This window comes from Cyprinodon tularosa, unplaced genomic scaffold, assembly GCF_016077235.1.
Source record: "Cyprinodon tularosa strain WSP-4 unplaced genomic scaffold, ASM1607723v1 ctg71, whole genome shotgun sequence".
Taxonomy (NCBI): domain Eukaryota; kingdom Metazoa; phylum Chordata; class Actinopteri; order Cyprinodontiformes; family Cyprinodontidae; genus Cyprinodon; species Cyprinodon tularosa.
The window spans coordinates 4,463,108-4,486,666 of record NW_024039463.1 but is presented as its reverse complement, the minus strand read 5'-3'; the positions used below and the strand labels follow the sequence as shown (position 1 = coordinate 4,486,666).

Below are 23,559 nucleotides of genomic sequence, written 5' to 3'. Positions count from 1 at the left end.
TATAAAAAGGAATCTATGGTACATTTCAAGTAAAAATGTATGAAAATTACTTTTTTCTTTAAATCATTTAGAGCACATACACGACTTTAAAAATACGCATTGATGTAGTTTAATATATTTTTTTGTTAAACTAACACAAATCTCGCGAGACTGAAACAATTAATGAGGGACTGATGTGCATTATTACGCAACATGTTTGGTAACAAACGCGTGCTGCAAACATCTTGCAGGTTGAAATATTTGTCTGCAAAGTATCAGCAGAACAGCGCATGCTGCTATTTTTATTTTTTTTGTAGCAGCTGCGATTATTTAAAACAAGACGCATTTGTACCGGAAGGTACTTCCTGGTTAGGGTGAGTTTTGCGCTCGTATGTCAAATTCATATACAGACATTGCCTGTTAGAGAGTTTGGCTGAGGTGTAATGAAGAAAGTTTGAATTTGTATCTGGATATCACATTAAGACATCTGTAAACTGTACAGTTAAAGGCTTTATTTACGAACAGTTTAAGAGATTGGATGATAAGTTGGAACACAATCTCACCTTAAAGATGCACTCGCATCCAGATGCGCAAAGCCTTTTTTTTTTATCGAAGGGTTCAGTGTTATCTTCTTCATCCCAAAAGATGGTATTCAGGCTTAACAGAAAAATAAAAAAAACTTCTAACTTCTACGTTACAACAGCTGCAAATGTCATAGTGTTTCATTGGTTATATCTGTTGGACAAAAACAAAGCTGCACCCAAAAAAATCACTGCATTGGTTTCCACATTTTCTGTAAATGGAAAAAAAAAAAAAAATCTGATCTGAATAGTTAGATGCACTTTACCCTAATAACTATATATATATATATATATATATATATATATATATATATATATATATATATACATTTTTTTTTAAACAACTTGCATTAATCATAACTTTGCCAACAGTTATGGTTGTTAAGACTTCACCTACATTTAATTTTAACTTCTAAACTCGGTTGTTCTTGGAAGGCCTTAGGCTTTTGTTAACACTTTAAATAATCCACATCATACAGAGCGAAGAGCACAGCAGGATAATCGGAGGTGAAGCTGCATAAAAATTGAAAGCAGGATTAAGTTCTAAAACTATTTGCCATACTTTAAAGCTCATATCGAGCAATCTTTTCTAGTAAGAAAGAGCAAAATCAGAGAACTAGTCAACTGATAAACTCAGTGTGTAGATTGTTGCACACCATACAGATCTGACTATTTCGGCATTCCGTTCAGAATAAAGCCTTGGCATGAATACACGTAGTACGTTAGGCTTAACACACATCCTCAATGTGCCAAGTGCCTTTGGCAGCAGGATTCTCTGGGGATGCCTTTCTTTAGCAGGTACAAGATGCGTGTCAAGAGTTGAAAAGTTGAACAGATGAGGTCATGTACTTGGAAATCCTGGAGGAAGAAAGGATAACCTTCAACAAACCTAGAGTCAGAGCAATAATGGAATGGTTAGGATCAAAAGAGGCTCCTGTTTTAGAGTCACGGCCTAAAACCATTTTTCTCTGACAAGATCCTAAAAATGTTCCTTTAGAAACTCCATCCGATATGATTAAGCATGAGCTAAAATGCAATGATGGTTTGGCAAAAAACAGTCTTTAGATGTCAAAGTTGTGCATATATAGATAAACTTACAGAACTAATAGTGCAGCATAAATTGGTCTTGAAGGTATGCAAATCAACCTTTTTGGTTATAAAAAAAAAAAAAAAAAAAAAACTCACATTATAAAAGCCAGAAAAAAGACGTGGTTATAGGAGGAAAAAATGTGGAAAAGTTCAATGTGTCGTTCTCAGCAAATGACTGACTCTCTTCCTCTGCAGCATAGAATTATCTGTTCCAGCACAATGCCAGAGGGTCCTGAACTCCACTTGGCCAGCCTGTATGTCAACAAGATGTGTGAAGGAGTGGTCTTCAGTGGACCAGTTGTAAAATCTGAGGTCAGCAAAAGCCCTGATGTGTCCTTCACCTGTGAGTCGTACCGCATCACAGCTGCTTCGAGAGGAAAGGAAGTCAAGCTCACACTGACACCAATTAAGAGTGACGATGGAAAGCGGCGATCGAAGGTCACACAAACAGATCAACCCATGGACATAGTCTTTCGTTTTGGGATGTCAGGTTACTTCCGCTTTACCTCAGAGGATGAGGTGCCAAAACACGCCCATCTCCGTTTCTATACCAAGGAAAAGCCTTGCAGGGTACTGAATTTTGTAGACGCACGCAGGTTTGGCAGCTGGCAGCCCAACGGAACCTGGCAGCCTGACAGAGGGCCTTGCATCATGTTTGAATACAAAAGCTTCAGGTCTGTAATAGGGCTGCAACTAACGATTATTTTAAAAATCGATGAATCTGCGGATTATTTTTTTTATTAATCGATGAATCGGACAAAAAATATTTTTTATATTAACCTCTTTATTCCAAAATAAACATTTTAGACAGAACAAACAAGCACACAAGTACAGGTTGCTCATTAACTGTACTGGTGCAATATGAAAAATAAATGTTTTTGTTAAAACTACGCAAACTTACATGAGAAATGTAGCTGTACATCCACAAAATATAGGCTACTTTGTTTCATAAAGCGCAAAAAAATACATTTTTGTTTTTAAAAGCCCCTAAGGGGTTCAAACAATAGCCCCCCCATTTCAACAAATGAGGTTTTTTTAGACTAGAAGAGTTCTGCCTTTTAAGACAGGAAAGTATAGCAGTTAAAGTTGCTACTTGAGAAAATACTTAACCATAGAGATAAAAATAGCCCTGTGATTCAAATTATAAATTGTATTTGGAATAAAAATGAGAGAACTAGGGGTGCTAAAAAACACATCCTCCAAAGACAGATATTTACATGGGAATGTAGCATATAATTAATGGACATATGACTGATCTTGCTGGATTTTATTCTGCTTTACTTCCATAAATTGCAGGATCTTCTTTACTTTATCTTTGCCAGAAGATTTAAACTTTAAAAGTCTTGCCCTCATAATTTGAAAGTTAATTTATTTATAAAGAAAATATAAACGCTGCTTAAGCTAATTCAAATAAAAGTAAAATAAGTAGCCAACCTTATCACTGTCTGTAACCTACTAACAAGGTAAGGAAAGCATCAGATGAGCTACCTGAGAAACTAACGTTACGTTTCCCCACTTTAAAATGAAACAAACATGGTGGTTCACCCTGCTGATGAGATCTCTTCACTGCCATCGAAGGCTCCAACGTGTTTTCTTTTCAGGTGCTGCATCATAACAGTGGTGCTTCCGTGCCATGTTAATTTGTTTTTACAAAAGTTGCATGTTACGACTTTTTTCGCTTTACAAAGCGCAGGCTGTCTGCGAATTGAGACGCAGCTTGCGTTGCGGTATCGGTCATTAGAACAGTTGACATAACTGCCTTTTGAAAAAAGCCTTTGTGCACCTCCGGCGCTGGCTTGCTCTGCCGTATTTTTTTTTTCTTCCCCCGTTTCAATCAAGTGGCAGTGATGATGGCGGTGGATGACGCATTAATCGCGCAACACAACTATGATGAAATTTGTTGCCAACGCTTTTAAAAGTCGATTTTTATCGATTTTATCGATTCGTTGTTGCAGCCCTAGTCTGTAATATAAAATTGAGAAAGTCACCAGTCATCAGCACACCCAGAACTCTGCTTTGACATTATTCTTTACAATTATTCTTGCAGGGAGAATGTCCTGTCTCACCTGAGCGATCAAGCTTTTGATCGTCCGATCTGTGAAGTCCTGCTGAATCAAAAGTACTTCAATGGTATAGGGAACTACCTGAGAGCTGAAATCCTGTACAGGTGATGAACATGCATGGAATAACACAACATAATGTAAACATGTAAACCAGGAATGTGCTCACTGGAACTTTCATGTAGCACCAAAGCAACATCCTTGCAAAGGAAGATAGCAAAATAAGTATATTCCACACATATTATACAAGGTCTAATTATTAATCTTTGAATAATTTGTTAGATATTCAATATTAAAGCAATGAGGGCTTTCATTATTCCACCTCAGAGCCACAGATGGATCATCTCCTTGCCAGCAGAAGCAAAAGGAGTTGCAACCAAGTGCGGAGTATTTATTCTGTAAAGTGCCTGGACACAGGTTTTTAGCAGTATCACAGTATTCAAGGCTTGAGATGTACACAATGTTTACAGTGTCATCTTAATGTTTAAAGTGTCTGTTTGAAAAGTTTCAAACCGATAAAAGCAGCAGGTGAGGTTCATAGGATTAACTGAGGTCAGAGTGAAGGGGCTCCCTATCCTGAAAGACTCCTTTAAAAGTTTGGAAGAAATAGGGCGGCCTTGTTCACGGTTGTGAAAAGAGACCAAGGCCATGCACGCAGTCTTCTGCGGACTTTATAAATAGCAGCTTATATCAGTGTGTGAAAGAGTTCTGTTTGTCAAACAAAGCGCTGTTTTTTTCCTTTTTGTCTTAGGTTGAATATCCCACCATTTCTGTGTGCACGGGACGCACTGGAAGGCCTTCAGTTGGAGGATGAATTTGAGAACAAGAAGCCTTTGAAAAAAGAGCATACAAAGACAGAGGTAAAAGGGAGGAAAAAAGCCTGCCTCTTTCCTCCAAACAAACTTCAGCATTGTTTATTCTTACATTATATTTATTCTGCCTGAAAGATCCCAGACAGAGCTAAAATGAAAGGGAAAACACAGGGAATGGGTGACCTGCTCAGACTCTGTCATACAGTTCCTTTAGAGGTGGTCAGCCTAGGTGGGTCCCATTTAATTTCCTATTAATTTCCTCTGCTTAAAACCCTGATTAAACCCTTAATGAATGAGAAATGTTGTTTTATTAGGTGGTAAGGGCTACGACCCTGAGAAGGTGGACTACTCTGCCTTCGAGGCGTGGCTGCAGTGTTACTATGTGGATGGAATGAAATCAGTTCGGGACCACAATGGCAGAACAATGTGGTTTAAAGTGAGTAAATAAAAAAAAATCTCTAATCTAATTTTAATTATCTACTGATAATAAAAGTAAAGATTCTAATTTGTTCCAGGGAGACCCAGGGCCTATGGCACCCAAAGGTAAGTAAACTGCATGCATGAGCAAACCCTGCAGGAAAGGAGTATTTTGGCTTTGTAAAACATATCAAAAAGATAAATGGAGCAAGTATTGGAAAAATGCTCTTAATTTCATCACTGAAAAAAATATGGAAAGTTGCATTTCCAAAATCACCTTGTACATTTCCGATTATTAGAATGAGTCTGCAGTTACAAGTGTACCGGTTGAGTGACAGGAAACACGGGCTGATGGCTAATAATTTGCACAAATCAGGCAGACACCTGAAGCTCTCATCACAAATTCCAAAACATGACAGATTTGCATGTTTCTCACAAGTGCATTTGACAAAATACTGTATGTTTTTTAAATTCTATGAGCAGGGCTGTCTTATCTCACAAAGGATTGTGGGAGTTCATATAGATCCTATAAAGCAGGCATCCCCAAAGTCGGTCTCGAGAGCCACTGTCCTGTAGGTTTTAGAGGTTTCCCTGCTCCACTACAACTGATTTACATTGATAGTTGATTAACAGGCCTTTGCTGAACTGCATCATCAGAATCAGCTGTGCTAAAGCAGAGAAACCTCTAAAACCTGCAGAACAGCGGCCCTCGAGGACCGACTTTGGGGATGCCTGCTATAAAGCAACTTGGGGAGGTCCTTCTGTGAAATGAACTATTGATAAGAAGCCTTCTGCTCCCTCTTCTACCTCCTTCCTTACTGACAGCCCTATTCGCACAGCTCTTATCATGGTAACCAATGACAGAATCAATCGTTGGATTAAGTGTCCTTACTGATTTGCCCCATTCCGATCGAGCCATGGCCTTAACTTTGCAATATTATTATGAAAACACTCCCAAAAGGGGAATTCAGCGTCCCTTTAAATAAGAGGTCACAGATTAGCGGACTGCTGTCTGGATCCGGATCCACCTGCTGGCTACTCCAGACCCAACCTCATTTAAAACATCTATAAATTACCGCATGTTGTCCATCGACATTGTCTAACTTTACATCCAGCACTTCTCCCGTTAATATGAAAGCCTTCTGGAGCGTCCGGGATCAGGCCACATGTGATACAAATTAGCCAATGAGCTGTGTTAGTCTGGGTCACTGCTGCCAGCCACTTTTATACAGATCATGCAAACCTGTGGCAAGTCAGGCAATGGGAAAGAAGGAGAATATGATGAGAAAAAGAAAGCAGAAAAAGTGTGGACTGTTGGTAGAACTCTGAACTGGTGAAAGAAAAGTGAAATGGCGTGCTCAAAGATGGCCCTGCACATTTTGAGTACGTTTGGCTCAACCTGCTGCTGTAAAGCAGGATTCTCCACCATGAACAGAATCAATAATAAGTATAGATCCAGGCTCCCAAATGAGCACCTCGAGATGTGCTTGAGGATGGCTTTTTAGCCAATCAGGTTTAAAGCCTTGCAGGTCAGCCTAAAGCTCACTTCTCTTATTAAGCCATAAAAAAGAAAAAAACAAATGGTCAGGTCAGGTGTTTTATAAAATATGTGAATCAGGAAATTGTCTATATACCAAACTGAACGATTGTTGTTCTCTACTTTGAAAAACACTTTTACTTTTTTTATTTTAAAATGGGAAAATATCCTATTTTATATATTTTTTTAATTTAAAAAGTCAATTAATAACATGGATGCATAAAAACCTAATTTTATTTCAGTCTTAAATTCTGTTTAAAATAACAGATTATAATTAGAAATGTCACCTTTACTGGTTGTTGATTTTCTTTATTTGGATCCTGCTGATTTTTAATTGGTTACCCCTGGTGTAAATCTTCTGGTCTTAAACTTAAGAGCATCTACACGCAGAACCTCGAAGATGGTAAAACAGGAACATCTAGGTTCCTCTGAATGTCATCAAAAAAAAAAATGATTTCAGCTAATTATCTCCAGAAGGTAAACACACAGAGATCATTAAAAGTGTTTTGTTTGTTAATAGTTTTCTTTCTCTGATCATTATATCAAATAAAGCCAAACAATGCACAAAGAAACAATTGGTAATCCAGAGATGTCAGCCTCCTCAGTAATGTGTATGGCATCAATTGAAGTTGGAGCTACATTAGCACTAATTTGCTGCCTCATTGCAGTCTGGAAAGGAGGCTGTGGCTTAGCAGAGCCATCAGAGAAGTGCTGTGCTGACTTTGGAGCAGCTGACATGACTACTGTATTCTTCGGTGACTGAGAGAAATTCAGCCTTCCCCTTCAGTAGATTGGATTCGGTGCCCCTTCACTCTCCGTCTAGAATCTGAGACCTTGATTTGCTCCACAGAACAATGCATTCTTATTCTCTTGTTTGTTATTTAGTGCTACAGTTCTATATAGGACTGAAACAATAAATAGTAACTAAATGATAATTGAAATGATCGCCAGCTAATTCAGAAATCGATTAATCGTTAACTGGAGAATAGAGACTAAAACATCCCTTTAGCTGACAGAGAAACACAACTAGAGCAGTAATTGTAATTTTTTTTTAAAGATTCTGGTATAAACATTTTGCATTTAAGGTTAAAAAATTGTTAATATGTTCTATTCAGAACTCCTCAAGTGGATAAGTTTTAGTTTAACTTTTCTTAATTCTGTAAGAAATCTTCTTTGAGGAACCTTTTGCTATCTGATTATTAATTAACAGATTAATCGATTAGTAAAATAATCATTAGTTGCAGCCCTAGTTGTATAAATCTGTCAGGTTGCTCCCGAAATTCAGACTCAAGCTCCAGTCTGTTTCTTTTGATTGTTCAAGGTCCTTTGTAGGCTGTCATTTCATTGTTCACATTCATTGTTCAACCACTTTTACATCACTCTTATCTGGCTGCATGAAGGACAGATTGCAATTATTTATTTTCCAGTAAACACTGAGGTAGACGCCTGCTTTTTTCCCCCATCATTTGGGATAGTAGTTTTAAAAAGAAGTATTTCTTTAGGACGACGCTGAAGACTTTTAAACATGAGAGAGATAAAATCTTGACAGAAGGAAAATGAACTCACTAACACAACCTCCAAACAGGACCTCAGGCATGAAAAGTAAAAACAAGAAATTGTTGCATAACAGGACGCCATCCTGCAAAGCTTATCTGTCGTCTGCAGCAGAATTTTGGAACTAAGGGAAATCCTTTTTCGAGAGTAAAATCTGTGCTTAAGAGATTATGAAAATGTTTCCGATAATTGATTTCTTCCGGACAGTAAGCTATTTATTTTTTTAAATGTGCGGTCACATTATGTGTTTCACAAATCCAGAATGCTCTAGCATATAAGCAAAATATTTTTGTAACATCTATAATTGCCCGATATCACAAAGGTGAATGATTCTCTAATCATTTTTGCCAAAGAGGTGTAAGTGAGCTTCAAGTTTTTGTTTTAACCAGCTCTTTGTTTCACCTCTCAAGACTCAAAATCACCCAAGGCAAAAAAGAGGGCAAAGAAAGGCGATGACCATGATTATACAGCCAAGAAAAAGGTAAGTTGTTTTTATTAGACAAAATTTAAAGTGTATAGCTTTTAGTAACCCAATATTTATTGTTTCAGGTGACCAAAAGTGTGACAGAGAGCACAATGAAAAGGAGGGCGGTGAAAAAGGAAATGCCAAAAAAGGAAACTGCACATGTGAAGGACGCTGTATCAAAGAAAGGAAATGCCGAAAAGAAGCAGGAAGGTATCCAACAGAGGGAAACCAGAGGAAGCACACGCCAAAGGAAAAGCAGCATGGCACAACCTCCTGGAGGTAAACACCTGAGAAAATATCAACTAATATAAAAAAGGTTAGTTTTAGTAAAATACTGTAGTGTGTGAAATCTACTCTCCATACTTGTTTTTGCAGGCAGAGAGACACGAAGTGGGAGAGCAACCAGAAAAAACAGCAAATAAAGTTTCAATCAAACCGATCCACGCAGGAATTTTACTCTTCAAAAATGTTTTTTTTAAACCAAATAAACCTTTTTTACAAAAGCATTTATTTATTGCAAAGTTGTCACATCATTCTACACCAAATATGTCCAATTTCTAAACCCTGAATCATTGGTGGACAGCAATCACAAACTGATCTGAAGTGTCACAATTTGAAAGGGTTGGAAGGTCAGAGAGATCCCCTCAGATGTGATGCGTGCTGGCCGGGTGGGGTCTTTCCTCTCCAAGAAATCGCAACTGAAAGAAATAGCTTTGTTCTTAGAGAAAATGCAAGTAGATCATGATGTGAGATAAAAATAGAAGCACTTACTGCCAGGCTTCCTTCACGGGAAAGTGGCTTCGCAGAATTGCACTAACGCTGCTCCCATGCGACTCGTAAAGACGAAGGATAAGTTTACCTTTTCCATCCTCTGCCTAGTAAGGAAAATTACACTTAAAAGGCATTTAATCATATTTATACTCCTTTATATAACCTCTAACGGCATTTTTATCACCCTGAGAGACACTACAGAGTACAACTAATTGCTGAAATACAATTACATGTGTTTTTAAGGTGTGTCGAGCAGATTTACAAAAAAAATAAATAAAACACAGACTGACTAGATGAATAGGGATCCCTTTTAGAGTCTCCTCCCAAAATTTTGACAAAAAAATTGATCTGGAGTTTAAACTTAGCAAATATAACATGGATAGGAATCTAAGCCAGAGGTTTTTCAGTATAATCAGCTTAATAACCATTTTCAAAGCATTTTACTGATTGACTTTATTGATCTCACAATGGAGAAATGTACTCATTACATCGGCTCAAAATGTGCATGGGGGTATATACAGTATACAAAGTGCATCCATATATATATATATATATATATATATATATATATATATATACACTTACCGGCCACTTTATTAGGTACACCTGTCCAACTGCTCGTTAACACTTAATTTCTAAGCAGCCAATCACATGGCGGCAACTCAGTGCATTTAGGCATGTAGACATGGTCAAGACAATCTCCTGCAGTTCAAACCGAGCATCAGTATGGGGAAGAAAGGTGATTTGAGTGACTTTGAACGTGGCATCATTGTTGGTGCCAGAAGGGCTGGTCTGAGTATTTCAGAAACTGCTGATCTACTGGGATTTTCACTCACAACCATCTCTAGGGTTTACAGAGAATGGTCCGAAAAAGAAAAAACATCCAGTGAGCGGCAGTTCTGTGGGCGGAAATGCCTTGTTGATGCCAGAGGTCAGAGGAGAATGGCCAGGCTGGTTCGAGCTGAAAGAAGGGCAACAGTGACTAAAATAACCACCCGTTACAACCAAGGTGGGCAGAAGAACATCTCTGAACGCACAGTACGTCGAACTTTGAGGCAGATGGGCTACAGCAGCAGAAGACCACACCGGGTGCCACTCCTTTCAGCTAAGAACAGGAAATTGAGGCTACAATTTGCACAAGCTCAACGAAATTGGACAATAGAAGATTGGAAAAACGTTGCCTGGTCTGATGAGTCTCGATTTCTGCTGCGACATTCGCATGGTAGGGTCAGAATTTGGCGTCTACAACATGAAAGCATGGATCCATCCTGCCTTGTATCAACGGTTCAGGCTGGTGGTGGTGGTGTCATGGTGTGGGGAATATTTTCTTGGCACTCTTTGGGCCCCTTGGTACCAATTGAGCATCGTTGCAACGCCACAGCCTACCTGAGTATTGTTGCTGACCATGTCCATCCCTTTATGACCACAATGTACCCAACTTCTGATGGCTACTTTTAGCAGGATAATGCGCCATGTCATAAAGCTGGAATCATCTCAGACTGGTTTCTTGAACATGACAATGAGTTCACTGTACTCAAATGGCCTCCACAGTCACCAAATCTCAATCCAATAGAGCATCTTTGGGATGTGGTGGAACGGGAGATTCGCATCATGGATGTGCAGCCGACAAATCTGCGGCAACTGTGTGATGCCATCATGTCAATATGGACCAAACTCCCTGAGGAATGCTTCCAGCACCTTGTTGAATCTATGCCACCAAGAATTGAGGCAGTTCTGAAGGCAAAAGGGGGTCCAACCCGTTACTAGCATGGGGTACCTAATAAAGTGGCCGGTGAGTGTATATATATATATATATATATATATATATATATATATATATATATATATATATATTAGTTGAAGTCTCTTATTTCCCATTCCTTATTGCCCATGGTATTAAATGGGTGTTTTTATATATATATATATATATATATATATATATATATATATATATATAGTAATTGCACTGGGTATAAAATATAAAAAACAAAAAAATGTTGACAAGTATTTCAGAAACAAGAGGGCCGGTTTCTTTTTGTTATGTATCATATGTATCAAGATTTTTACACTATAGGATTGAATAACTGGTTTATATGAGGTCCATCTTTGCCTCTAAGTTTTACTGCTTTACATTTGAAGTTGGAGATATTAACAGATTGAAATTAAGAGCGTTTTCACCACCTGGTCTTAAAATCCCATGTAGTGGCACCACAGGTAAGATTTGGTTATTTTGTTAATCATCATGCAAAATAATTTAGTAAACATTTTTATACAGTTTTTAAAAATAAAGGGATTTTTGTTTTTTTCATTGAACCTGATTAGCAATTCTTACTGGCTTGAGAGAGAAAGTGAGACATTTTTTTCTGAATGCCTTTTCCAAACAGCTTTAAAAGTTTACTTTTATTCTAATCTGCTGGTACTAAATATGACCGGTGCTCTCTGCTGGATTTGAGGCACAATACAAATTGAAATTTCTCAAACTTTAGCTGTGATTGACTTTTCACATAAAACATTGTTTGGAGTATCTGAATAAAGTATCTCCCACTGAAACCGGGGCCCTCTGCTGCTCCTCCACAGTAACTATGGTCTAGTAACTATTCACATAGCCTTTCAGCTAAGGCTAGAGTAAAGTTAAACTCTCTCTACTTCTAAATTACTATAAAATTCTAAAATTTTGAATCACTAAGAAACCTTTAAGGCCTTTACAGAGTTAACTTTATACAGAGGTTGAATTACATGCAGACTGACTAATCAATATGTAAGGGATTTATGGAGGCAGGCGGCAATAAAGGGGGCTGATCTTAAATTCTTGCCCATATTTTCAGATCTAAATTTAATAGAAGTTTTTTTTAAATTGTGCATCCTTTGCCTTCCAACTCACAATTGTGCCCGATATTGTGTTGGTCTATCACAGGAGATCCTTAAAGGAATAGTACACCCAAAACATGATTAGCCTTCATTTTCTACTCACCCCCATGCTGAACAGCACTCTGGAGTACTTTTTTGATATCTCAAATGCATCTGGAGATCTGGGAGGCTTCTTGCTGTCTGCTGACATTCAAATAATGGATGTCTATGGCGCCCGAGGCAGAACGGTCCATAAAAGTCCACAAAAAACGTTTCAATATTCCTCCATACTGCTCGTCCAATGTATTCCAAGTGTCCTGAGTGGGTAGCGTCCATAATTTACTCGAAACGAAGTCATTTAGAATGTTTTTAGAGCATAAACAGTAGTGTATAGGACTTCCTAAATGCGCGCGCATGCGAGTTCATGAGTCTACGGAAACCGCGGCAGACCAAACCAGATGAAAGTGCGCATTCAGCGTCTGCTCTGCCGATAATGCAAGCGTAGAAGAAGAAATGTGCTGTTTACCTGTGCAAAGAAAGAAACAACGAAAGAAAAATGTCTGAGGACTTCATTGTTGAGGAAGAGCATGAGTTCTTTGCCGAGCTGAATGCGCACTTTCATCTCGTTTGGTCTGCCGCGGTTTCCATAGACTCGTGAACTCGCATGCCCTCAGGTCCCAAGGTCCTATACACTACTGTTTATGCTCTAAAAACATTCTAAATGACTTCGTTTTGGAGTAAATTATGGACGCTACCCACTCAGGACACTTGGAATACATTGGACGAGCAGTGTGGAGGAATATTGACACATTTCTTTGTGGACTTTTATGGACCTTTCTGCCTCGGGCACCATGGACCTCCATTATTTGAATGTCAGCAGACAGCAAGGAGCCTCCCAGATCTCCAGATGCATTTGAGATATCAAAAAAGTACTCCAGAGTGTTGTTCAGCATGGGGGTGAGTAGAAAATGAAGGCTAATCATGTTTTGGGTGTACTATTCCTTTAATCATCAAAGTTTGTGGTTTTAAAAGCTGGTGCCATGTTTCCCAGTCTCAACAGATTTCACATAAAACTGAGCTTGGCTTGTAAATGCAATACCTGTTTGATGGTCTCCAGTACGACTGCTAACGGACTGACTGAGAAGGCACTCCAGGGTGCAGAGTCAGGACGGCACTGGATCGGCCTCAGAGGGTAGTTTAGGTTGTAAGCACACTGAATGACAGAAGCATCCTGGAAGGATCCTATAAGATAACATAAATATGTGTTTAATGAGTCTGTCTAGCTTGTAACAGATCAAAACCAAACCAACCCTACGTGAGTGGGGCATGATGGCGTAGGTGAACTGATGATTCCCCATGTCGGCAGTAGTATCTGGGGCCTTTGGTGATCTCAGTCTGAAGGATCATAAAAATGAAAATTACAAACAGAAATCTGACCAAGATGGTGTTTCATGTATTCTACGAACAGGAAAAGCTTACAGGGACAGAGTCATTGTGTTTTTATGGATGGAATAACCGTATTTACAGTCATTCAGAAGCGCCACGCCAAAGTTGTGCTCAGACAGATCTGCCCATTTGTGACCCCAAACCTTAGTCAGAAAACACCGTAAAAAAAAAAACAAAGCTGTTAAAGACTAAGAGGAATTGCTGAGTAACATTTCTTACCTCAAACCTTGCCCAGTCCCACGACGTGTTCCAGTGCGTGGGTCTCTGCAGATGACCAAACTGAATCTCATACGTAGCAGTCGGGCTTCGTACTCCCACAGGAAACTCAACTTTGAGAAACTTGTGGGATTCTTCCCACTGAACCTTAAAAATCACACAGATGGACTTTTTGTTTCTTTCATAAATAAACAGAGAAAAATCACAAAAGCTATGTTAGATCTCAGAGTACCTTTGTGTTGAACTTGATGTAGGGACACATGGCATCCATGATGATCTCCTGTGTGACAGTGCTTTTATCACTGATCCTCAGGGTGAAGCTGACGCTGCCTCTGACCCCCCCTGAGGACACCACCTGGACAGGCTGCACCACCTCCAGTACCGGCTTCCTGAGGAGTACTTTTTATTGGTTTTCATTTTTATACCTTTTCTAAACCAATAAATAATGTGATGACTGATGTGTGATTAATGAGACCTTGTCTGAAGATGGTAGTCCATCACATCCCAGGCATCCCAGTACAGCGGCACATCATCAAATATGACAAACTGGTTTCCAACGCAGCCATCAGATATTGTTTCCCTAAAAGAGTCAGAAGTAATTATTAGATAGGCCACCAGATGACGTTAAAATAATTTACTTTTGCTCTAACTTCACCTATTTGCACTTATTAAGTGGAGGGAAGCCAGTGTGCCATCTTTGCCGATGACTGCCTGTAAAATGCCATTCCCCATGAGGACAGTACCGTCAGCCTGTAAACAAAAAAATAAAAAAAGCTCAGCTATGAAAATAAAATTTGAACAGCACCGATATAAATTTCTTTGACTCAAATACCTGAAGAGCGACAGAGACTGGGGTCTCAGGCTGTGTCGCTTTAACTGGAGCCAAACCAACACTGGGAGCTTGAACCAGAGCTGGAGAACCGCAGAGCATGACGTTACCATTCAACCGAAACATCCCCAATATTAAGGATAGTATGGAGATTACCTAGCTCAGGTTTGCCTGTGACGTCCGTAACCTGGATGACTTCACATCTCTCCCAGGGCAGAGAGTTGAACACCCCCGGAGAGCCGCCCTTTGTCTCCAAGGCTTCAAATGCCTCCCGCAGGAGAACACCTCCATCGTTTCTGATATCTGAAACAGGATGTAGAAATATTATGCCCAAGAAAGGGCTTCATTTCAAACTGAAAGCTGCTATCCAAAACACTTTACCTTTATAATAATTAAGAGCATCTTCTACAACCATCTGTATGCAGCTACCAGGAATGACATCATGGAACTGGTTCAAAAGGAGCAGCCTGTAACAGTGGGTAGGGGTGGGACAATAAAACATAAAAAAAAACAACAACCAGTGCTTTATCATTTTTCTGACTGAGCTTTTCTTTCCATCTTTACCTCCAGAGTTGCTGCAGTTTTTCTGCAGGGTACAGAAACGTCCTGTTTCTGCAGAGGGCCAAACTGCAGGCTGCCTCGACGTCATGAAGCAGAGCCTCACACTGGCGATTCTCTCGTTTAATCTGCAGATAATAAAGACAGGCTAGAAGCATGCAAGATTCAGCTAACAGATTCATTAGCTTTGATGCAGAAATGCTTCGGACTATTTTTTCCAACTGCAGGATAATGTCATCAAGGTTTAGACTCAAAGACTCTTCCGTCTGCAAAAGGATAATAAAAATAAAAGCTTTGTGGTCTGGCACTACCTGGGCCTGTGTGGTGTAGGTCCCATTGTGCAGCTCCAGAAAGAGCTCTCCGGACCAAGTACACAAAAGGCCTGAGTCAGCTTGAAGCTCTGAGAAAAGCTTTGTAGGACTGGACATCTGGACCCTGGGAAAGGCCACAGCAGGACATGAGATGAGTAATACAGCCTCATACGTAAATTTAATTCATTATAACTTAACATGACGACATTTGCAGACAATTACATTTGTCAGACATGCCTCATATCCTCGTATAAACACCACCCTCCTGATCTGGGCCCAGTTGCTGTAAATGACAACATTGATGTAAAATAAATACACAGACCCACCTGGGAAGTCCATCTGTGTCCCGGACAAGGCGGAGCCTGTCTAGCATCAGCTGTGTAGGGCCGCCGCCCCCATCTCCGAAACCAAACAATGCCGCGCTGTGATTGGCACGCCCTTTATCTTTGTTATTCTTCACAGTTTTCACTAGCTATGGTAGGAGAGAAGCACATAAGTGAGTTTTAGACATCCTCCACCCACTGTCAGCATTATTTATACCTTTATATACTGTATTATTTCTCTCACATCTTCAATCTTTCCTTTCATTTCATACGAATTTCCTGGTGGGAAGTGAGTCAAAACTTTGGAGCCATCCAGACCTTCCCAGAAAAATGTGTTGTGCTTTTGAAGATGAAAGTAAAACAAAAAAACAGTAAAGTCACTCTGATAAAAATGTAACCGTAACTGTAAACCATATGCGAAGTACGTACAGGAAAGGTATTGACCAAATTCCAGCTCAGTTTCTGCGTCAGAAAATTGGAAATACCACATTGCTGCATGATTTGTGGCAGCTGGGCAGAATAGCCAAATGTATCTGGAAGCCAAAACTGCAGAACATTGAGCAGATATGATAACTTATTAATAACAACATTAATAATGATGATTATCAACATGTTTAACAGGGGTCGCATTAAGTGTTAGTATTTTTGAAGAATTCTACCTCTTTGCAATAGACTCCAAACTCCTGATTAAAGAAGCGTTGGCCTTCCAGGAACTGACGAACCATGGACTCACCTGAGGGCAAATTGCCATCCTTCAAGAAAAATACAGAACTGTCAGTAGACTTTAATTTGAAAGGTCATGTATCATCATATCATAGGGCCAAAACCTAAGAGTCTTAAAAGTGGGAAGCTTCAATTAATCAAACATGGATGAAATCTTTGGAAATAAAAACATGTAACACGGCAAAAATTGTTAACTGGTGCAAAGTCAACAACCAGACCAGTAAGTTGACTGAAGCTGTTAAAATACCGTAATGCTGACTTTTATCAATTGAAAGCTGCATGATTGCTGTTTTTTCTTGGTTTTTTTCTTGGTTTTTCTTAGGCCTGATTGCTGATGTTGGCTGAGTATAATGATTACTCATATGTCCTGTCCCTCAACCTGCAACTTTATCTTTAGTCTTTAAGCTGCAGACAATCTCAAAGATAGTTTTACTGCTACATTATTGATGTGCATTCATAGAATCAAAAAAAAATTTGCATGCTGAATTTTCTGACCGTGGGGATCAGAGTAACAGAGCTTTTCAGAATTTGCAAGAATCTTTTCTCACAAGCTCTCATTATGCTGTGTGGTGAAGTCAAGGCCTACTAAGTTCATGAAAGCCTACTATTAAATCCCTCCAAAGAGTGAGTTCATGTTCAAAATGTTGTTGTCGCTTTTTTATTTGTCTAATGTAATAATTTTATCTTAACTGAATCTTTTTATAATGGAGAACCATTATAATTAGGAGAAATAAGGATTTGAAAACATTGTTCTGTGTGTAATTAATCCAATGTGTCTCAATTATTGAACTGAGTTATTAAAATAAATTCACTTTTAATTAGTTGATTGGGTTAAAAGATAACATAAGTATTGTGATTTATAACACTGGAAACAGCTGAAAATTAGAGATCTTAGGTTAATGAACGGGTTAAACTGAAGCAGCTAATTTTAAAATGCCTACTACTGTTTGGTTCTGTGAGGTTAGGTTTACCATTTCCACCCATGTTCCTCCAACTGGAATGAACTGGCCTTTCTTCACATAGTCCTGAATTTTGGAGTAAAGTCCTGGATACCAGCTCTTTACCCAGTGGAACTGCTGGGCCTGAGGCAAAGAAAAGGGGGAAAACTGGAGTCAATCACATATATAAGGAACATAAAAAAAAAATAAATACATTTTTTAGCTAGAACCAACCTGAGAACAAGTGAAGACAAACTCTGGGTCCTTCTCCATTAAGCCGATGGCCGTCACCCAGCTTCGGCCACATTTCCGAATGGTCTCCTCGTAAGGCCAGAGCCAGGCTATGAACACAAAAACACAAATATTACATTTCATTCACTGGAAATCTGCATTTTCTGTTAGATTTTTTATACAAAGAAAATATAATAAAGCATTTTAGTATAGGAAAAAAAAAGATTCATGAGACAAAACATAAATTTAGATAAAGCAATGTTTTAGTAAACAACAGCTTTAGAACACTTTGTATTCAGTTAGAATAAACAATACCGTCTGTACCATGTTAATAAAAAGGTACATAATAATGATTGTTCATACATATAAAATGTTTTTTTAATCTAACATAATACAAATTATAGCTTTAAAATTATCCTTAAAATGTACAGGTGAAGCTCAGTTAATTCAAATTATGTTAAAAGTATATTTATATGAAATTTTAATCTGAAACCGATGAATATTCCAATGTATGTATCAACTAATGTATGTTTCAAGAAATCACAAGAGTTTTGTATTTAAACAGAGCCTCCAGGAAATGTTATCTTATTGAAGTAAGGCAGAGAAAGCATTGTTAAAGAAAAAAAAAGTATTTTAGCAACTTGGGAATGATTTCTCAACATAACAATGAATACTATATTTTTTTGTTTTAATATAGTAAAGTATGGCTTTGTTAAAATATTCTAACACACCTCTGTGTGCAGGTAAAGCCTTGTAAAGCAATAAAAAAGGTTATCTTGAGTTGCACAACAGGGTGTTAAACAGCCTTATATGCTTCTGCAGCAAATATTTCTGCAAAGTTTGCAAATACTACAGTGAACACAGAATATTCTTTCATTGAGCAAATGCAAAAGAAATAAACTGTAGCTTAAAGAAAGGGAGTATTTTTTCAGATGGAAAGAGTTTGACCTAAACAGAGTTTTAGCCTATTCTTGATTACATCTTGTATTAAAGGAGAAGTTCGGTTTTTTACACTTTAAGCCCATTTTCTGTAGTGTCCAGGATGAAATCGAATGATCGACACCAAAAGTTTGACAATTGCTCCTGTCTCTGCTTTTTGGCTCATTTAGAATCACCCCCTGACTGCTTTAGAATGGCTTGCATAGAGCATGTCCGATAATGTCCTTAAAACAACCTTAAACGTTCTTTTTTTTAAATATGCTACTCACCGTGTCGTCAGCGCTGTTCAATGACGTTCCAAAAAAAGTTTCGTGAAGAAAAAACGTTCCTGTAGTGTTTTATTTAGCATTTTGTAAATCCCATTGAGTTCTGTAGGAATAGTCAATATTCCGCTGCCACCGGAAACGGAAATGGGGCCTGTTTACACAGTTGTAGTCTTTTCGCTTCACTCTGTTTACTCCGACGTCGAGAATCAAGAATCCACCTTTCGTATTCCATTTTCAGAGTTTTTTAAAGTGTTTAACAGAGACGTTAGCACCTCGACGTCGGAGTACACAGAGTGGAGCAGAAACACTTGGGTCTTGCGAAAAGACTACAACTGTGTAAACAGGCCCCATTTCCGTTTCCGGTGGCAGCGGAATATTGACTATTCCTACAGAACTCAATGGGATTTACAAAATGCTAAATAAAACACTACAGGAAAGTTTTTTCTTCACGAAACTTTTTTTGGAACGTCATTGAACAGCGCTGACGACACGGTGAGTAGCATATTTAAAAAAAAGAACGTTTAAGGTTGTTTTAAGGACATTATCGGACATGCTCTATGCTAGCCATTCTAAAGCAGCCAGGGGTTGATTCTAAATGAGCCGAAAAGCAGAGACAGGAGCAATTGTCAAACTTTTGGTGTCGATCATTCGATTTCATCCTGGACACTACAGAAAATGGGCTTAAAGTGTAAAAAACCGAACTTCTCCTTTAAGTGAGTTTAAAAGCTTCCTTACTTCTGAAAAAAATGACATAGTACCTTTTTTTTTTTTTTTTAGAAAATGTGGTTAAACCAAAAAGATTGACAGCAGTAGGTCAGATTATGTTCACTGGATTCTTTGAATAATAATAGAGAGATTAAGTAAATAAAAAGAAGACCTGAATCTATGTGGCAGTGACCCATAGCGTGGACAGTGTGCTGGCTTTCTCCGTTCCGCTGGTTAAAGAACTTGTGGGCCAGACAGTGAGCTTTGGAGAAGGAGCTGGGATCAAACGGGTCACAGAGGTTCACCATCTCATTAGCAGTGAAGAGCGCCTGGTAGCCCCGCTGCTCCTCCTCGCCTACCTCCTGTTTAAAAGATGCCCAGAATTTCAGGTTACTCCTTATAAAGCATCATCTCCTCATCTTACTGATAAATTATCACACATTGTTTTACGTTATGGTACCTTAACAATGTCAACAAGCATCTCAAACTCAGTCAGCAGCTTCTGCACATCCCGGTTGAATATTACCAGCTCTGCTTTCTGTACAGAAAACATCCTGCTTGGGTCAGGAGCTGCAATCATGGATCCTTGACCAGCGCCGAAAAGCCCATTACAGGCTACTTCCACATACAGGCTGATGCTTTTTAGGAAAGATGGGGGATATGACATAAGTCAATCAATTGCAGAAAAAAGTACTTCCATCAGATTTCAGTCCAATAAAGCAGGGAAAGGCAAGTTTAGTTTATTTATACAGCACATTTCAGCAGAAAGACAATTCAAAGTGCTGTACATAATGGGAAAACAGACTGGGCAAAAGTAGATTTCAAGACAATAAATGAAGATAACACATTTGTTATGAAAATAAGTTGGAATAGAAACTTAAACTAATAATGTTTAGATAACGCAGTCAAAGGCCACTCTCAACAAATTAAACAACACAGGATTTCATGACTTTTACAGTTTTCTAGGACTTTGTTTCAGATTAGTGGATCATTTAAACTAAAAGCTGCTTCTCAATGTTTTATTCCTGGTTTGCAGAGTAGATTAGAGCCAGACGATCTGAAAGGTCTGGATGGTTGATACGCTGACTAATGAGCTAAGCTATTCAATAATTTAAAGACTGATACAATTATTTGAAAGTCTTTTATCTGATATGCAGAGAACCAGGATAACAACTTCCGAATTGGGCTGATGTGCTCCACTTTCTCAATATGAATAGTGAGGATTTGGGCAGCATTATTCTGGACCAACTGCTGATGTCTGACTGACATCTAGAAAGACCCGAGTAGACTCTGTTGCAGTAATCGATTCTACTACAGCGGAAGGCATGAAATCGTTTCTCAAGATCCTGCTAAAATATTAGTCCTTTATTCCTGGACATGTTATAATGCAATACTTCAAGATACGCATTAAAAAAAGCTGATGGAAACGCACCTACTGTCTTTATGTGCCTATGAATTTCTGGGTCTGAGTCCATCACTACACCTATCTGTTGAGTCTGTTTGGTTGTTTCTAATTGCTTTGGACGATGCTGTGCTTTTTACTTTTAAATGCTCTTCCTTTAATACAAAATATATTGCCATAGTTTTGTTTTGATTCAGCAGAAGATAATTGTACTGACCTGTGGGGCTCCTCATCTTTCAAACAGTAAGACAAGACGTAACTTGTCTTTTCACCCTCTTTAGTAAATCCCTGTAAGTACAAATGGTGTTTCATACATGATATCTAAACGAGGTACAGTCTGTAGTTTGATACAGTTTGACAAAAAAAAGTATATATATATATATATATATATATATATATATATATATATATATATATATATGTGTGTGTGTGTGTGTATGTATGTATTTACGCATTACCTGAACTGGCTCCCCATCTCTCCAAACCATTCCTTCCCCATCGCTCTCCCAAAGCAGATGAACCTCTTTCCCTCTCCAGGATTCAGGGATTGTCAGGGACACTTTAAACCAGCAAGTCCACCATCTTAAAAAGCATTCAAATTGTATTTAGTTCTGGATTTACAGAGTTTAAAAGATTATACTCTAAAAAGAAACTAAAAGGAACTCAGTCTATGCATCACTTACGTAGGTCCAAATGTATCACCAACTTTATAAGGTACAAAGTTCTGCTTGGAGGCCTCGGCAAAGGGGATTCTTCTCTGAGACAGGAAGAAGCTGATGGCTTTCAGCGCACAAGATTCACCATACAGCCTGTAAATTTTAATAATTCATAAAATAAAAGCACAATACACTGTAAAGGTGTGCCATAGTATTCCTACAATCTTTTCATTTTACTGTTTGTGACATTGCAAGCAAAAAACTCCATATACATTTGATAAAGATTTGATAAAAAGTACTAAATTTCTTTTTTTACAGAAAGCAATACTGAGAAGCATGCATTTTTTCCCACTCACTCAGATACTATAACTTAAAGTCAAATAACTTTAAAATTAGCATTATTAAATCTAATTGTCTGAAAATAACTTTTTAATTAATAATTCTAAAAAACTGTATGAATAAAAACCTATTAAGGACTAGCAACCCAGCCCCTCACCCCCTCCAAAAAAAAAAGGAAACAAATAGGGGACTGTGAGGTGCTCTATTGAGACCAAATGTGAAATGTATAATTAATATGCAAGAGTTGGCAAAAAAACAAACGCTGACTATTCACTGGGTGAACCATCTCCATGGTGAAAGCATAGAGGAGGTAGTATCATGCTGTGTGAATTTTCTTCACCAGAGACTGGGAAACTGGTGGAATCTGACTGAGAATGACCCATTGTGCAGAGCTGACAAGAGTTCTAAAGCTCCAGTTTAAGGAGGTTCTTTGGATATGCAACCTGCAGGTGACTCTATGTAAACAAATTCTTAAAAACAAACATCTACAACTACTGTTTTTAAATATAGGTATATATAGCCAAAATATTTTTGTTGTGTGGAGTACTTACACTGATTTCTCACAACAACAACAAAAAAAGCTATATTTTTAAGATGTATTTTTATTATGAGGTCTAGGAGATGTAAAAACTTCCAAGTCTCTATACATAAACAGACTGTTGTGATTATGCAGTGACAGTTTGCGCCGTGCAGCTCAATGAACAAAGCCTTACCGTCCTCTCAGGTTGCAGTCTGTGAAATACACATCAGATATAAACTTCTCTGCTCTCTCCAAGAGAGTGCGCCTGTTCTTCAGCACAGGCTGGTGATACATGACGAGAAAAAGCTAAAACCAGCCAGGAAAGTAAATAACCAGCAACTGCTTGGGTTGTAGGACGTGGACCACTTAAACTGACGCAGAACCCGGAAGTTAAAAAACAGATTTTATTCTTGCAATTGAAAATAGTCACCGCTTGATGTCAGTATTGTGTAATTAACAAAACCAGTTGTGTATTTTTTCCCCCACATGCATAAAACGTACTACGAAAGAGGATTAGGGCCACTGACAAAATAAAAAAAGTTTTCTTTTATTTCAGTTTAATATGGGAAAGAACTCAGAATTCTGAGAAAAAGGTCAGAATTAAAAAAAAAGTCAGAATTCTGAGAAAAAAGTCAGAATTCTGAGATTAAAGTCAGAATTCTGAGAGTTAAATAAGAATTTTGAGAAAAAATTCAGAATTTTGAGAAAAAATTCAGAATTCTGAGAAAACAGTCAGAATTCTGAGGGAAAAAAGTCCCATATTAATGTGAAATACATTTAAAAAAAACAGTTCAGCTTTTTAATTTTTTTGATGGCCCTAATCCTCTTCCGTAAAAAAACGGAGGTTGAGGTCGAGAAAGTAATTTGTTTTGTTAAAGATCTCTTTTTGTTTGTTTTAAAAATACTCTAATATACGGATAATCAAATGTTTCGTGTACATTTCTAAAATAGCTCTCTGTGTGCAATGCTAAATTTAATTACTGAGTAAAAATTTCAGTATAGAGAAGAAAAGAAATCTGTGAAAAACACGTTTAATTTGAAAAG

The 23,559-nt window shown here is 38.2% G+C and overlaps 2 protein-coding genes across 2 annotated transcripts; one reads left to right on the top strand and one right to left on the bottom strand.

The window, feature by feature from the left end:
• Positions 1-175: 175 nt before the first annotated feature.
• neil1 (nei-like DNA glycosylase 1) lies at positions 176-9,001 on the top strand. Its single transcript, XM_038268796.1, has 10 exons — positions 176-353; positions 1,845-2,323; positions 3,697-3,816; positions 4,461-4,569; positions 4,657-4,750; positions 4,836-4,957; positions 5,037-5,064; positions 8,440-8,510; positions 8,579-8,774; positions 8,871-9,001. The coding sequence occupies exons 2-10, from the start codon at positions 1,869-1,871 to the stop codon at positions 8,915-8,917; spliced, it is 1,242 nt and encodes a 413-aa protein (XP_038124724.1). The 5' UTR covers positions 176-353; positions 1,845-1,868; the 3' UTR covers positions 8,918-9,001.
• Positions 8,495-22,892, bottom strand: man2c1 (mannosidase, alpha, class 2C, member 1). Its single transcript, XM_038268792.1, has 26 exons — positions 22,709-22,892; positions 21,684-21,809; positions 21,459-21,582; positions 21,218-21,288; positions 20,059-20,236; positions 19,771-19,960; positions 17,692-17,798; positions 17,491-17,601; positions 16,456-16,548; positions 16,226-16,342; positions 16,041-16,136; positions 15,800-15,945; positions 15,474-15,597; positions 15,169-15,290; positions 14,986-15,071; positions 14,761-14,907; positions 14,608-14,687; positions 14,431-14,525; positions 14,251-14,355; positions 14,008-14,164; positions 13,779-13,922; positions 13,593-13,702; positions 13,429-13,508; positions 13,213-13,355; positions 9,267-9,370; positions 8,495-9,193 (listed from the first exon to the last, which is right to left on the bottom strand). The coding sequence occupies exons 1-26, from the start codon at positions 22,807-22,809 to the stop codon at positions 9,082-9,084; spliced, it is 3,069 nt and encodes a 1,022-aa protein (XP_038124720.1). The 5' UTR covers positions 22,810-22,892; the 3' UTR covers positions 8,495-9,081.
• Between the last annotated feature and the right edge of the window lie 667 nt (positions 22,893-23,559).